General features: G+C 50.4%; 1 protein-coding gene across 1 annotated transcript in view; it reads left to right on the forward strand.

Moving 5' to 3' along the window:
- MED12 (mediator complex subunit 12) overlaps nt 1–13567 on the forward strand; it is a gene marked incomplete at its 5' end in the record, with an annotated part of 23656 nt that extends 10089 nt beyond the window's left edge. The window contains 25 exons of the mRNA XM_014547686.1: nt 98–229; nt 641–868; nt 1044–1188; nt 1599–1719; nt 2087–2188; nt 2289–2402; nt 2646–2821; nt 3002–3181; nt 4426–4497; nt 4942–5075; nt 5250–5411; nt 5669–5780; nt 5946–6035; nt 6528–6637; nt 6834–6969; nt 7234–7395; nt 8905–9279; nt 9475–9625; nt 9777–9979; nt 10144–10221; nt 10310–10364; nt 10440–10527; nt 12048–12786; nt 13001–13082; nt 13288–13567. Coding sequence (XP_014403172.1) covers nt 98–229; nt 641–868; nt 1044–1188; nt 1599–1719; nt 2087–2188; nt 2289–2402; nt 2646–2821; nt 3002–3181; nt 4426–4497; nt 4942–5075; nt 5250–5411; nt 5669–5780; nt 5946–6035; nt 6528–6637; nt 6834–6969; nt 7234–7395; nt 8905–9279; nt 9475–9625; nt 9777–9979; nt 10144–10221; nt 10310–10364; nt 10440–10527; nt 12048–12351 — 3430 coding nt within the window. The remainder of the gene's footprint in view (nt 1–97; nt 230–640; nt 869–1043; nt 1189–1598; nt 1720–2086; nt 2189–2288; nt 2403–2645; nt 2822–3001; nt 3182–4425; nt 4498–4941; nt 5076–5249; nt 5412–5668; nt 5781–5945; nt 6036–6527; nt 6638–6833; nt 6970–7233; nt 7396–8904; nt 9280–9474; nt 9626–9776; nt 9980–10143; nt 10222–10309; nt 10365–10439; nt 10528–12047; nt 12787–13000; nt 13083–13287) is intronic.
- Nucleotides 13568–14774: the final 1207 nt, after the last annotated feature.

Consider the following 14774-nt stretch of genomic DNA (forward strand, 5'->3'; position numbering starts at 1 on the left):
TATTGCCAAAAGACTTTAATCTGTGTCCAGGGACCTTTGTGTCCTGGCCCCTGCACACTTATCTGCTGACCCTCTTCACCTTCCTTTCTCGTGACAGGCTGTGTGGCGTAGTGAAACATGGGATGAACCGGTCGGATGGCTCCTCTGCAGAACGCTGTATCCTTGCTTATCTCTATGATCTGTACACCTCGTGTAGCCATTTAAAGATCAAATTTGGGGAGCTTTTCAGGTAAGAGAGGTGGGAGGTAAGGGGTAGAGAATGGAACCTCGTCCTTTATCCTTCCCATTGTCGCCCATCTTAGGAGCAGAGCACAGCCCAGGACCCTGCTGCCTTTGCAGGGTCGTTTGGGGACTGTGCCCTCCATGTGTTCTTAGTTCCAGAGAGTGGTTCTCCTTCCTTGTTGGCCTTAGTTCCAGCCCATCTCGGTGGGGCCCACACTCCTTCCCCTGCCTTCAGGGGCCCCTGTGCTTCTAACTGGGTTCTTTTCTTGCCTCGTCTGCTTTGTCCCATCTCCCTTTTTCCTGTCCCAAGGTCCCTGGTCTCTCACTTTCTCTTCTTTTTCTTTCCTCCCCCTTCCTGACCATCTTTCTGCCTCACCAGACCTTCAACACTACTATCTGCTTTCCCCTACCCCTGCAGCGACTTCTGCTCCAAGGTGAAGAACACCATCTACTGCAACGTGGAGCCATCAGAATCCAATATGCGCTGGGCACCTGAGTTCATGATTGACACTCTGGAGAACCCTGCTGCTCACACCTTCACCTACACAGGGCTAGGCAAGAGTCTTAGTGAGAACCCTGCTAACCGCTACAGCTTTGTCTGCAATGCCCTTATGCACGTCTGTGTGGGGCACCATGATCCCGATAGGTATGGGGCGTACTGAGTGAGGAATGGGCACTGCGCTCCGGCCCCATATTGGGAGGGATGAGATGCCCGGGAGGTACTGCAATCTTGGTTATTGCCGGAGTGGAAATGAAAAGTTAATGGGTCTGAGGTTTTATGGAACAAGGTTTTTCCTGAGGGCATTTGTACTTTTCCCCAGGGTGAATGACATCGCAATCCTGTGTGCAGAGCTGACCGGCTATTGCAAGTCACTGAGTGCAGAATGGCTGGGAGTACTTAAGGCCTTGTGCTGCTCCTCAAACAATGGCACTTGTGGTTTCAACGACCTCCTCTGCAATGTAGATGTGAGACTTGGGTGGGGTCCTGCTGGGGCCTGGGCCACTTACCAGGGCAGGAGTCTGCTCTCAGTAATCAAGGCAGTACAGGGACAGAGTTTGATTGTTTTTTAATATATTTTTATTGATTTCAGAGAGGAAGGGAGAGGGAGAAAGAGTGTGAAGCATCAGTGATGAGAGAGAATCATTTTTTTGGTGCCTCCTGCACGCCCCACACTAGGGATCAAGCCACAACTTGGGCATGTGCCCTGACCGGGAATCGAACTGTGACCTTCTAGTTCATAGGTCCATGCTCAACCGCTGAGCCACACCGGCTGGGCGGGTACAGAGTTTTGTACAGTCGAGGCATACCATTTTGAGTTTGATTTAGCACCCTGTCTCCCCTCTGAGTCTTAATGTCTGTCTGCTTTTTCCTCCAGGTCAGTGACCTGTCTTTTCATGACTCCCTGGCTACTTTTGTTGCCATCCTCATTGCTCGCCAGTGTTTGCTCCTAGAGGATCTGATTCGCTGTGCTGCCATCCCGTCACTCCTTAATGCAGGTAAACTACCAGTCCAGAACCCCTAGAATTTCTAGATCCCAAATTTCAACACACACTCTATGGGTGCACTCTCATTGTTCAGTGTCGGGCTCCCTGGCATCCCCAGAGGCCAGTCCTGTGGTGTGTCTCAGGCTGGGGAGCCTCTGTATAACCCTGCATTTGCAGCCCTGATCTGTCATTTTGTGACCCTTCGAGGAACTCCTCTCATACAGCAAAACAGTTGGCTGCTCCACCTCTTCTTCAGCATTATCTTGGTTTTTTTCCTCCTTTTGCCTGACCTCATCTCCCCTTTTACCATCCCTCCTCCACAAACTTATATACAGTCTGCTTTCCTTCTGTCCGATCTGCTTTGTCTTCCTTTCTGTAGCTTGCAGTGAACAGGACTCTGAGCCAGGGGCCCGGCTTACCTGCCGCATCCTTCTCCACCTTTTCAAGACACCTCAACTCAATCCTTGCCAGTCAGATGGAAGTAAGTGATCCCGATCTGAGCCAGCCAGCAGTAGAAAGTGTGGCTACCCCACCCCCACAGTTTCTACTTTTGCTTCCCCTGACTTCAGCTCCCTCCCCAGACAAGCCTACTGTAGGAATCCGCTCCTCCTGTGACCGCCACCTGCTGGCTGCCTCCCAGAACCGCATCGTGGATGGAGCTGTGTTTGCTGTTCTCAAGGCTGTGTTTGTACTTGGTATGGGGGTAGGAAGGTAGTGGTGCCAGAAGTGTGTATAGGGTGGAGTGCCAGCTAAACTACAAAGGACAGTCTCTCTCCTGAAGGTGGTCTCCCTGACCTTTAGGGAAGAGAGGAGGGAGGGAAGTATATTTCTGTTCCATAGGGCAGGACTTGGGGAGTTGCTGCCTCTGTGGGCCTGGGGTGGGTCTCCACACAGTATTCGGATCTCACCCCTCCCTATCTCCCGCCTGTGGACCACAGGGGATGCGGAACTGAAGGGTTCAGGCTTCACTGTGACAGGAGGGACAGAAGAACTTCCAGAGGAGGAGGGAGGAGGTGGTACTGGCGGTCGGAGGCAGGGTGGCCGCAACATCTCTGTGGAGACAGCCAGTCTGGATGTCTATGCCAAGTACGTGCTGCGCAGCATCTGCCAACAGGTCAGTCTCACCTTCCCCCCACACTTCCTAAATGCTTTTCTATAATATAGTCCTGTTTCCAGCCATGATCACGCCACCTCTCTACTATACATTGTGTCCCTCACCAACTCCCACCCTATCCCCCTTATTCGTGACCCCCCTTTCTGGTTGCCTCAGTCCCCTGATAATCAGCCTCCTTAGGAATGGGTAGGAGAACGTTGCCTTAAATCGCTGTGTGAGGACAGCAATGACCTACAAGACCCAGTGTTGAGTAGTGCCCAGGCTCAGCGCCTCATGCAGCTCATCTGCTACCCACATCGACTGCTGGACAATGAGGACGGGGAGAACCCCCAGCGGCAGCGCATTAAGCGTATTCTCCAGGTAGGTCAAGGAATTGGGGGTCTTGTAGAAAGCAATGTAGTCCAAGCCTGGGGTCAAACCATGGAAACCTTGAGAGAAAAAGAGATGAGTTAAGAAGGAAGACAGATAAGGATGTGGGTGAGAGAAACAGCTCCAGCATGGGTTTAGAAGTAAAGCCAAAATGGTCTAGACTCTAGAATAAACTGTTGGGTAAGGGCACAGCTCTCTGGATGCAGTGGGACTGTAGCTTATCTTGGGGGTGGCGGGGGGGGCATGGCATCTGGGAGACCTACTTTTTGGCCTTGTGTTTTTGGCACTTTGGCCATGGCTCAGTAATGAATGGTAATACTACTCAGTAGCTACTACACTAGAATGTCTGTTTCATGCCAGCTACTGTGCTCAGCACACTATGTATATTTTCTCATTTAATCTTCACGACCCTATGAAGTAGGTATGAGTATCTCCGTTCGACTGGTAAGGAAACTGAGGTTTGAAGAGGTTAAGTAACTTGCTAAAGGTCACACAGCTAGTAAGCTAAGAGTCAGTATGTGAACTCAGGTATACCTTGCCCTTTTTGCTTAACCATGCAGCTTCAGACATTCAGGTGACTAGAGAGTGGACAAATAAAGCCATTAAGGAAAAGCTAAAGGAATGAGGTCTCTAAAGTCCAGAGGAGATAATGCCAAAGAGATTAGCTAGCAGTATAGCCTTGGGGTCTGTAAAGGACTTTGAGCAGCTGGTTTGAAACAGGAGAAGCAGGCTTCAACTTTAACATCAAGGATTTAGGTAAAGTGTTAAGCAGAACTTCCTTGTGCTAAAGAATGTGAGGCCCGCCCAGCTGGTGTGGCTCAGTGGTTGGGCATCGACTTCAGGGAACATGCCCAGGTTGCAGGCTCGATCACTAATCTCTCTCATCATTGATGTTTCTGTCTCTCCCTCTCCCTTCCTCTCTGAAACCAATAGAGGAGTTTATTTTAAAAACAAATAAATAAGTAAAATAAAAATATATTTTAAAAAAGAATGTGAGGCCCTGAAACAGGAACCTGGGGAAAGATATGAAATCTTTCCTGAACCACTTTTTTAAAAGGTTAGATTTTTCAACCATTTTGAATTATTTAGGTGTAATCTTTCCTAAAGCTGGGACCATAGAGGTCCCTTTCAGAGTGTGGTTCAAGGTTGTGAGAGATCAGGAACTGGCCTTGGAGTGATGAGTGGTTGCGGGTGACATGAAGATGAATAGCTTGGGTGTGGGGTCTCTATCACAGAACTTGGACCAGTGGACCATGCGCCAGTCTTCCTTGGAGCTGCAGCTCATGATCAAGCAGACCCCAAACAATGTGAGTGGTGCCCCGGCCCTCTCTTTCCCATGCTCACTTCTAGCTCCGAGTGTCAGGGAGGTGGCCCACCATAGAAGAATGTAGGTCCTACCCTGGGGTTCTTGAGATAAGAGAGAATGGGAAGATGGCAGATATGTAGAGCCGATGATAAAGGAGCTGGGTTGGAAGTATTGGGACTCTTGAGTTGTGGGAAGGGTTGGCGGTGGTAGTTGTGGAGGCTGTTTCTATGGTCACTACTGTAAGGAGGTCTGCAAAGGAGAATACTGGGGAATTGAAAAAATCTGCAGGGACTGGAGGGTATGACTCCCAACAGGCTGGTGTCCCTCCCCTCCCATTAACCTCCACAGATGCCTTCATCTGCCCTCATCTCCCATCTCTCCTACCATCTCTTTTCCTTCACCCCAGCTTCCCATTTAGCGTCCCTGTGCCTTTCCTCTTCCCCAGGAGATGAACTCCCTCTTAGAGAACATTGCCAAGGCCACAATTGAGGTTTTTCAACAGTCAGCAGAGACAGGGTCATCTTCTGGAAACACTGCAAGCAACATGCCCAGCAGCAACAAGGCCAAGCCCATGCTCAGGTTGGGTAGACACCTGTTAGTACCCATCCCCTTATAAGTTTCTCTGATGTCAATGTAAATTATTTCAACCGTGTGGAGATAGATATCATGCATGTCCATCAGGAGAGGAGAGGATGGATTCTACCAACCTTGCCTGGCTCCTCTGTAACCCTGTGGACTCCATCTGTCCTCCAGCTCTCTAGAGCGCTCTGGTGTCTGGCTGGTGGCCCCCCTCATTGCTAAACTGCCCACCTCAGTCCAGGGGCATGTGTTAAAGGCTGCTGGGGAAGAATTGGAGAAGGGCCAGCACCTGGGTTCGTCTTCCCGCAAAGAACGTGATCGACAAAAGCAGAAGAGGTAAAGCAGCTGGAAGGGGGGCAGGAGCAAGGGGTAGAAAGGAGAGGAAGCAGCCCAGTGAGGAAAAGTTAGGGCAGAGGGGTGAGAAAAAAAACCCATGGAAAAGTGGAAAATCAGAGGGTAAGCATGGGTCACATTGAGCAAGCGGCTAGATCTTAAGATAGTAGGCTATGGGGCTTGGGAGAATGAAGTTGGAAGCTGCCAGATCTCCAGCCCATGGTCCTATTCTTTTTCTTTTCCTTTCCTCTGATCTCTAGCATGTCTCTGTTGAGCCAGCAGCCCTTCTTATCCCTGGTACTGACATGTTTGAAAGGGCAGGATGAGCAGCGCGAGGGACTCCTTACCTCCCTCTACAGCCAGGTGAACCAGGTACAGGTCTCTGGGTCATGGAGCCTGGCAGGAGGGCAGAGAAGGATGTGCCCAAGAGGCCACTGTGTACTCGGAACCTTCATTACTTTCCGTGAACACTGTGGGTACTTTGGAATGGAAATGAGGGGATCCCTGAGCTGTGTGTTATACTTGTTTCTGTCTTAGATTGTTAATAATTGGCGAGATGACCAGTACTTAGATGATTGCAAACCAAAGCAGCTAATGCATGAGGCCCTCAAACTGCGGCTCAACCTGGTGAGAAGGGGAGCTGGGAAGAAAGGGAAGGGGTGGGGCTAGAATTGCAGAGCAAAGAAGTCCAAGCCCAGGGAGGGCAAGGGGGATGATGGCGGGCCCAGGCTGTTCTGGGTCTTCAAGCATTCACCCAGCTCTCCTAAAGGACGCAGGCCCTGAAAGTGGTTAAGGACATTGAATCCTAGCAGGGACACTGCCTCAATTATCCTAGATTCTGGCCAGACCCTAGAAGACTTAGAAGCTCATTTTAGAATGTTGGATAGAATCTTGGACATCCCTTAGTCCAACTCCTGTTATTTAATAAGTAAGGAAACCAAGGCCCAGAGATGTCAATTATTAAGTCATTGCCCTGAGTTCATGTAGCAAGTAATAGGTACAACTGGAATACTGACCTCAGGTGTCCCTAGTCCACCCAACCCAAGTTCTGATCCAAACTTTCCTTAAATGCTGAACTTCACCCTGAGCCATCTGACTGACCTATTATGGCCTTGGCAGGTGGGTGGCATGTTTGACACTGTGCAGCGTAGCACCCAGCAAACCACTGAGTGGGCAGTGCTCCTCCTGGAGATCATCATCAGCGGCACTGTCGACATGCAGTCCAACAAGTAAAGCACCCTACCCCTCCCTGCATTTTGTGCCCAAGAGGGTCCCCCTTCCCCCACACCAGGTGCACAGCCCCCTGTGATCCCTGGTTTTGATGCCCCTGGAGTGACATCTTAAGCACCATTTTCTGCTTGCATCCAACCCCCAGTCCCTTATTTTCACCCCTTCTCCGATTTTCTCCCTGGCTTCCTGTCATAGTGAGCTCTTCACTACTGTATTGGACATGCTGAGTGTGCTCATCAATGGGACCCTGGCTGCAGACATGTCCAGCATCTCTCAAGGCAGCATGGAGGAAAACAAACGTGCCTACATGAACCTGGTGAAGAAGCTGCAGGTGAGCAGAAGAGGCAAGGGTGAGGCTTAGGGAACAGCAATATTCTTAGCCCACTGTCCCCTGACCTTGCAGTGGCTGTCCAGCCTCTGGGACTTTGCTCTGGCCAGAGACCCCACCCTTTCCTTTCACAGTTGCTTTTTCTTTGTTATTCGTATAGCAAGGATTGACCGAGTGTTTTCATGCTAGGTTCTGTGTTGTCCCAAGACTTTTCACCCCTATGTTTTTGTATTCTTGAACTCTTGTCTCCTCTTATTGTGCCCGCAGAAAGAGTTGGGGGAGCGCCAGTCAGACAGTCTGGAAAAGGTTCGCCAGCTGCTGCCACTGCCCAAGCAAACCCGAGATGTCATCACCTGTGAGCCACAGGGCTCCCTTATTGACACCAAGGGCAACAAGATTACTGGCTTTGATTCCATCTTCAAGAAGGAGGCATGTTTCATTGTCTTTCTGCCCCAAATTCTCTACCCCCCGCCTTTCCCCGCATTGGACAAGAGCCTTTCCTGCATTAACCTTGTACCTACAAAGGCTCATCAGGCTACTGCGTCCATCAGGCTCTGCAGTGAAAGCCGCCTCTGCAATGTTGAGCTCATCACTAACTTTACTTACATTTCTTCTCCCCATCTTGGGAGTCTCAACCTCTTTCCTTGGTCTCTTCATTCACCCGTACCCACCGCTCACCACTCCTACCCACCTTTTAACATACCACCCATTTCTCAGCACTTCACCCTCCTCTTTCCTCTGTCCCACCTACCTCCTGCCCTCCTCCAACCCTGCCTGCACCCCACCCATCTATCTGGCTGACAGCTCATATCTGATACCTTCATGCCTGCATTTTTCTCCCTCCACTCACTCATCTCTGCACAATTTTCTTTCTCCTCTCTCTGTTAGTTGTAGTATTTGTTAAGTAACTATAATCAATGTGTGTAGTAGAGAGGGAGAGGAAGAAGAGGATCTAGAGCAGTGGTTCTCAACCTGTGGGTCGCGACCCCTTTGGCGGTTGAACGACCCTTTCACAGGGGTCGCCTAAGACCATCCTGCATATCAGATATTTACATTACAATTCATAACAGTAGCAGCATTACAGTTATGAAGTAGCAACGAAAATAATTTTATGGATGGGTCACAACATGAGGGCCAGAAGGTTGAGAACCACTGATCTAGAGTTTAAAATCCAAAGTCCAACCCATTCATGTATAATTCTCATGTCTTTTCCTGTCCCATCTGTCTCTGTCCCCCTTCCTCAGTGTCTCTGTCTCTCTCCACCTGTCTCTTTGTCTCCCTCTGCCTACCTCTCTCTTCCTGTGTTTCTCCTTTTCTCTCTTTCCCTCTCTGCCTGTCTTTAGTCTCTCACTGCCTTTTCTCTTCATTTCTATCTCTGTCTTCCTCTGAATGCCTCTCTCTCTCTCTCTCTCTCTCTCTCTCTCTCTCTCTCTCTCCTACACACACCCCTCTCCCTCTCCCCACTTCTTCATGTATAATTCTCATGTCTTTTCCTGTCCCATCTGTCTCTGTCCCCCTTCCTCAGTGTCTCTGTCTCTCTCCACCTGTCTCTTTGTCTCCCTCTGCCTACCTCTCTCTTCCTGTGTTTCTCCTTTTCTCTCTTTCCCTCTCTGCCTGTCTTTAGTCTCTCACTGCCTTTTCTCTTCATTTCTATCTCTGTCTTCCTCTGAATGCCTCTCTCTCTCTCTCTCTCTCTCTCTCTCTCTCTCTCTCTCCTCCATACACCCATCACCTTCTCTCCACTTAACTCTGTCTCCCGTGTGCATGTTTGTGTGTCCATACCCATCTGTCTTCATCTGACCATCTCTCCTGAATCTGCCCATTACTTTTTTTTTCTTTCATTGCCTGAAGATACTTCCCCCTTTCCTATAAGTCCTTAAGGTCTGGCTTCTGTTTTACAAGCCTTAGCCGCTCATTGTTTCTCATTTTCTGGAGCAGGGTCTACAGGTTTCCACCAAACAAAGGCTCTCTCCCTGGGAACTTTTTGAGGGCTTGAAGCCGTCAGCGCCACTGTCTTGGGGCTGGTTCGGAACAGTCCGGGTGGACCGGAGAGTGGCTCGAGGTGAGGAGCAGCAGCGCTTACTGCTCTACCACACGCACCTGCGGCCTCGGCCCCGGGCGTATTACCTGGAGCCACTGCCGCTGCCACCAGAAGATGAGGAGCCCCCTGCTCCTACTCTGCTAGAGCCTGAGAAAAAGGCTCCAGAGCCCCCCAAAACTGACAAACCTGGGGCTGCTCCAGCCAGTACTGAGGAACGCAAGAAGAAGTCCACCAAAGGCAAGAAACGAAGCCAGCCAGCTGCTAAGACAGAGGTTAGTGCTGTCCCCGTGATGCTTCCACAGCCTGTCTCCATGATTCTGTCCAGTTTCTGGTTTGTAGGAAGGGCAGGGGCATGTGGGGCAGGGGTGCCTTTGGAATTATAATAACCATGTAGATCCAGTTCCCCATCACCCCTCCTAGCCCACTTCACCCCCACCTCTCACCTTCCTCTTCTACCGTTCACATAGGACTTTGGAATGGGCTCAGGACGGAGTGGCCCCTATGGCGTGACAGTGCCTCCAGACCTCCTGCACCATACTAACCCTGGTTCCATAACCCATGTTAGCTACAGGCAGGGCCCCATAGGCCTCTACACCCAGAACCAGCCACTACCTGCAGGTTAGTGCCACCCCAGGAATGAGAGACTTACCTGGATTCCTCCTGCCTCAGGGACGATGCCCCTTGTCCAAGGAGCTATGGGTAACCAGGACACCTAGCTGGGGATGGAGGGACAAGGAGCCTTGAGAGGTCAGCCTGCTCCCATTTCCAGGTGGCCCTCGTGTGGACCCATACCGCCCTGTGCGGTTACCAATGCAGAAGCTGCCTGCCCGACCACCTTACCCTGGAGTGCTTCCCACAACCATGAGTGGTGTCATGGGACTGGAACCCTCTTACAAGACCTCCGTGTACCGACAGCAGCAGCCTGCAGTGCCCCAAGGACAGCGCCTTCGCCAACAGCTCCAGGCAAAGATAGTGAGAGGGGCTGTAGGGAGGGCCCCCAGGGAGAGGCATTTGAGGGTCACAGGACTGAGGAGACACTTGGGCTCTTCACGGGGACATGCAGAGTGGGAGATAGAGTTAACAAGATGGCGGAAAGTGTTTTCTGAGTTTAAATTTGTCCCCGTTTTCCCTTTTAGCAGAGTCAGGGGATGTTGGGCCAGTCATCTGTCCACCAAATGACTACTAGTTCTTCCTACGGTTTGCAGACCTCCCAGGTAAGGGCACAAGATGGTGAGAATTAGGGAGCTTGAGGCAAGTTGCTCTGCACGCTCTTGGTCCTGACTCTCTCCTCCTTTCGTCCAGGGATATACTCCTTATGTTTCTCATGTGGGATTGCAGCAACACACAGGCCCCGCAGGTACCATGGTGCCCCCCAGCTACTCCAGCCAGCCTTATCAGAGCACCCACCCTTCTACCAATCCTACTCTTGTAGATCCCACTCGCCACCTGCAACAGCGGCCCAGTGGCTATGTGCACCAGCAGGCCCCTACCTACGGACATGGGCTAACTTCCACTCAAAGGTACCCAAGGGAGTCGGGGTTGTAAAGGCACTGAGGTACAGAGGCACATTTGACTTGGAAAAACATGCCTGGGGTGATGGGACTAATCAGACCTTCTGGAGGTGGCAAGAACACTTATCTGGCCACATAGCCTATTGCTACAAAATGCCAGAGCTGGAAGGGACCCTGGCAACCAGTAGTCCCACACCTGCTTCCTCTATATTTCTTTGAGGCCGAGAGAAGGGAAATGATTTATATGACTACAGTAAGGGCAAGTCTAGGATTCATCGATGCACTGCATGATAAGTTGGCATAAAGCCAGTGTTAGAACAGTCTTAACTCTGGAATGGACTAATGAACATATCCTCTCACTATTCTGAACATTAGTCAGGCCTAAGTTAAGACATCGTAATTGTGTCCTGAGGGTCTGTAGCTTAGGGTTTAGAACACTGAAGGGTAGACCAGCAGAAGTCCTTTTACTGAGAAGTAGTAACTGCTCACTGTGTGGCCAGCACTGTGCTAAGACCGGTTGGGGCGAGGAAAGATATTTTTAAAAAACTATGAAGTCCCTCACCACAAAGAATTGTTACTCTAGTTGAGGAGATGAGACTTACCCAGAGGAACATTTAGAGAACACTGAGGAAAATCAGCCAGATGTGCCATTAAGTGCTGTGAAGTAAAATGGGAATCCAGAAAAGGTGCATGGTGCTGTCATCGTGGGCCTGAGTCGTCAGAGGAAGTGTCACGAAGGAGGTTGGACTTGTGTTGAAGGATGGCTATGATTCGTATTTGTGGAGAGGAGGAGAAGGAAGGGGATTCCAGATAGAGGGCATATCATGAACAAAGACATGGGAGCCAAATGAGGGGAGTGGCTGGGAGGAGAGGTAGGAGAAGAACTTGGATGGAGGTAAAATTGGTGTCGGGGAAGTAAGGGATAGGCTAGGAGTGGGCAGGTTGAAGAGGGCCTTTACTGCTTAGTGAAGAACTGAGACACAATTCCAGAAAGAGCTCTTTGGATCTGGAAAGTGACATGACGAGTTGGACATGTCTAGAGATTATTATGGGATGCATGGATAGGATGCATAGAGAAGGTGCGAGAAGACTTGAGACAGGGGACCTGGTCAGTAGCCTGGTACAGTGATGTACAGATTGGGGTAAGGAAAGTGGAAGGAGCAGTGGGACTCAATTGTCTTTAAGCCCCTGAAATGTTATTGGGGATTGCCACCGACAACAAAAACCTCACAAAGTGTTAACAAAATGCCTGTCCTATGCTAAGACTTTTTTTCCATTTTTATAAGAGAAAAATAGCTAAGACAGAATTGAAAAATTTCTAGCCATGAAGGTTATGAGACACTGAGATGGGGCATTGTCTTTACTCCTTACTCCCCTACTTAGAAAGCTGCCAGGACCCAAAGGGCTCTTCTGATTAGTGACAGGAGGAATGAATGAAACGACTGAAGTGTCTTTAGAGTCAGGACCTGGGGCTTCTCTTTCACCTCTCTCCCCGCCCCATGCCTTGATCTCTGGATCTCTCTTTGTAGGTTTTCACACCAGACACTGCAGCAAACACCCATGATAGGTACCCTGACACCACTGAGCACTCAGGGTGTCCAGGCTGCCGTCCGATCAGCTGCCATCCTGCCTGAACAACAGCAGCAGCAGCCACCGCAGCAGCAGCAGCAGCAACAGCAGCAGCAGCAACAGCAACAGCAGCAGCAACAGTACCACATCCGGCAGCAGCAGCAGCAGCAGCAAATCCTACGGGTAAGGCCCAGGGAGTTCACAGGGGACCTGGGAACCCGAGGAGGAGGAAAGGCCCAGGCTCCTCCTCATTGTTATCTGTAGTGACTGAGGCAGTACATAGAAAGCGCCTGGCAGAGTATCTGGCATGCAGTAGGATCTTAGAGAGTTAGTTTCCCCTTATACCCACTTTGGTTTTGTGGGGGTCCTATTGGGAGAGAGTTGGGGGTTGTCTGCTGGGGACTCTAGATTGGGTATCTCTCTCTGCAGCTCTCTGAGGAAGGAGGGCACTGAACCCAGTTTCCTCCCTGCTGCTTCTTCCCCTGTTCCCATCCCTCCATGCCTGGGCTCAGCTTCTTCCTCTCCTTAGCAATATCTCTTATGTTCTCATAGCAACAGCAGCAACAGCAGCAGCAACAGCAGCAGCAGCAACAACAACAACAACAAGCACACCAGCAGCAGCAACAGCAGCAGCAGCAGCAGCAGCAGCAACAACAGGCAGCGGCTCCTCCCCAGCCCCAGCCCCAGTCCCAGCCCCAGGTAGCTGCTGGACTCCAGCCCCAGGCTCAGGGACAGCTGCCCAGGTTGGGCATGCAGCCAGTGAACTAGGTTGGGGACAGTGTGCCATGTGGTAGAAGTAGGAGGCAAGGCATGGCACACTAAAAAGAGATGGGGAGATGGGGATAGAGAAGGATGTGGAAGATTCTGAGTAGAGGGTTTGAGTTCAGTGTTCCACTTCCAATTTCTACCTCAGTTCCAACGCCAGGGGCTTCAGCAGACCCAGCAACAGCAACAGACAGCAGCTTTGGTCCGGCAGCTCCAACAACAGCTCTCCAGTAAGCCTTCCTTCCTTCCCAGGAGAGTCCCATGAAAAAAATTGGGGGCGGGGAGGGGCAAGTAGCTGAGGCTGTTGCTTCTAGCCCATATTGTGGGGGCAAGCATTATATTCCATCCCTTCCCTTAGCACCTGAGTAGCTCTTCCCATGCATATCTACAGCCCTGCTTGGCATCCCACCCCTGATCCTCTCTGGTTTTTCACAGATACCCAGCCACAGCCCAGTACCAACATATTTGGACGCTACTGAGCCATCTGGAGGAGCTGCTTGTGACTGGATGTGGCCCCACCCTTTTCTCTGAATTCTCAATCCCCTTCCTGGGCTAGCACCAGTAATGGTTGGGGCTCTTCCCTCAGGCTCCATTTTTAATGAGTTTTTAGTATTTTTGTTAATGTGAGGCATTGAGCTGTTGGGTTTTGTATATTATTTATATTGAGACCCCAGAGCTGTTGCACCTAATACACAGAGCTTCTTTGCAAAGGGCACGTGTGAGTTCTGCATATCTGGGAAGGGCGGGCCCTTGGGAGAGTACTGGAGGCTGGACGGACAAGTTAGAGCCTTCATTCTGTTCAGATCATCTCCCCTGTTTACCTTCCATCCCCTAAATTTCTCAGTTGAATTGGATTGCTACCCTCTCTTCACTTCTCCAACCTGGCAACATATTAAGGTTTGGGCCCTTAGTCTCTTAAGAAGGGCAGCTTATGTTCTCAGCTAGATGATACAGCTTCTGGATAACTTTCCGTCATGGTGGATATACCACTGGGATTGAGGAGGGGCCATCAGGCCAGAGGGGAAAAAATCAATGGAACCTGATTCTGCTTCCACTCATCCACATGCTGGGTTTTGAACAAGCTTCAGAGTGGAGGGGGTGACAGACACTGCCTACCCTTTTTGCCACCTTTTGTGGTCTCCATCATGTGTCAAGCGGTATCCTAGACAGAAACCTTCCCTGAGATTCACATTTCGGGGATGAAAAATTGCCCTGCATTAGCAAGTGTCACCATTGAATAGGTGGTGGAAGTCTGGCGTGGTTCCAGGAGGAAGAGACACCAGTAAAAGGAAGCACCCTTTTCTTTCTCTGCTCTGTTGCTGGAACTGCTTGCTTTTACACTACTCACCTTGGCAGTTACCCAGGGTAACTGTTGTTCACTCCCATTTTAAAGTAGAGATAACAAAATCTGCTGCAGAGTCACAATTGATACTGTGCAGGGCTATTCTCAGATCCCTTGCCTTCAGGTTTGTTTTTGTTTTTTAAAATATATTTTTATTGATTTCAGAGAGGTAGGGAGAAGGAAAGAGGGATAGAAACATCAATGATGAGAGAGAGTCATTCATTGATCAGCTGCTTCCTACACGCCTCCCACTGGGGATTGAGCCCACAACCCAGGCATGTGCCCTGGCCAGGAATTGAACCAGGACCTCCTGGTTCATAGATCGATGCTCAACCACTGAGCCATAGGGGCCAGGCCCCTTGCCTTCAGTTTTAGGGCCCTAGATCAAATGCTATCTGGGGGAGTCAACTGGTTTACTACAATGGAGTCCCCTGGTGTGCCCAGCTGGGGCTAGAAGAGGACCAGCCCCTTCTCTGTGGGTGGGCAGTACAGGATGATATGACAACTTCAGGATAACATCCAGGACATATTTGCACTATATCACTGGGAAGTGTCAAGTGTGCTGGTAAAACTAGGAGCA

This window comes from Myotis brandtii, unplaced genomic scaffold, assembly GCF_000412655.1.
Source record: "Myotis brandtii unplaced genomic scaffold, ASM41265v1 scaffold481, whole genome shotgun sequence".
NCBI lineage: Eukaryota > Metazoa > Chordata > Mammalia > Chiroptera > Vespertilionidae > Myotis > Myotis brandtii.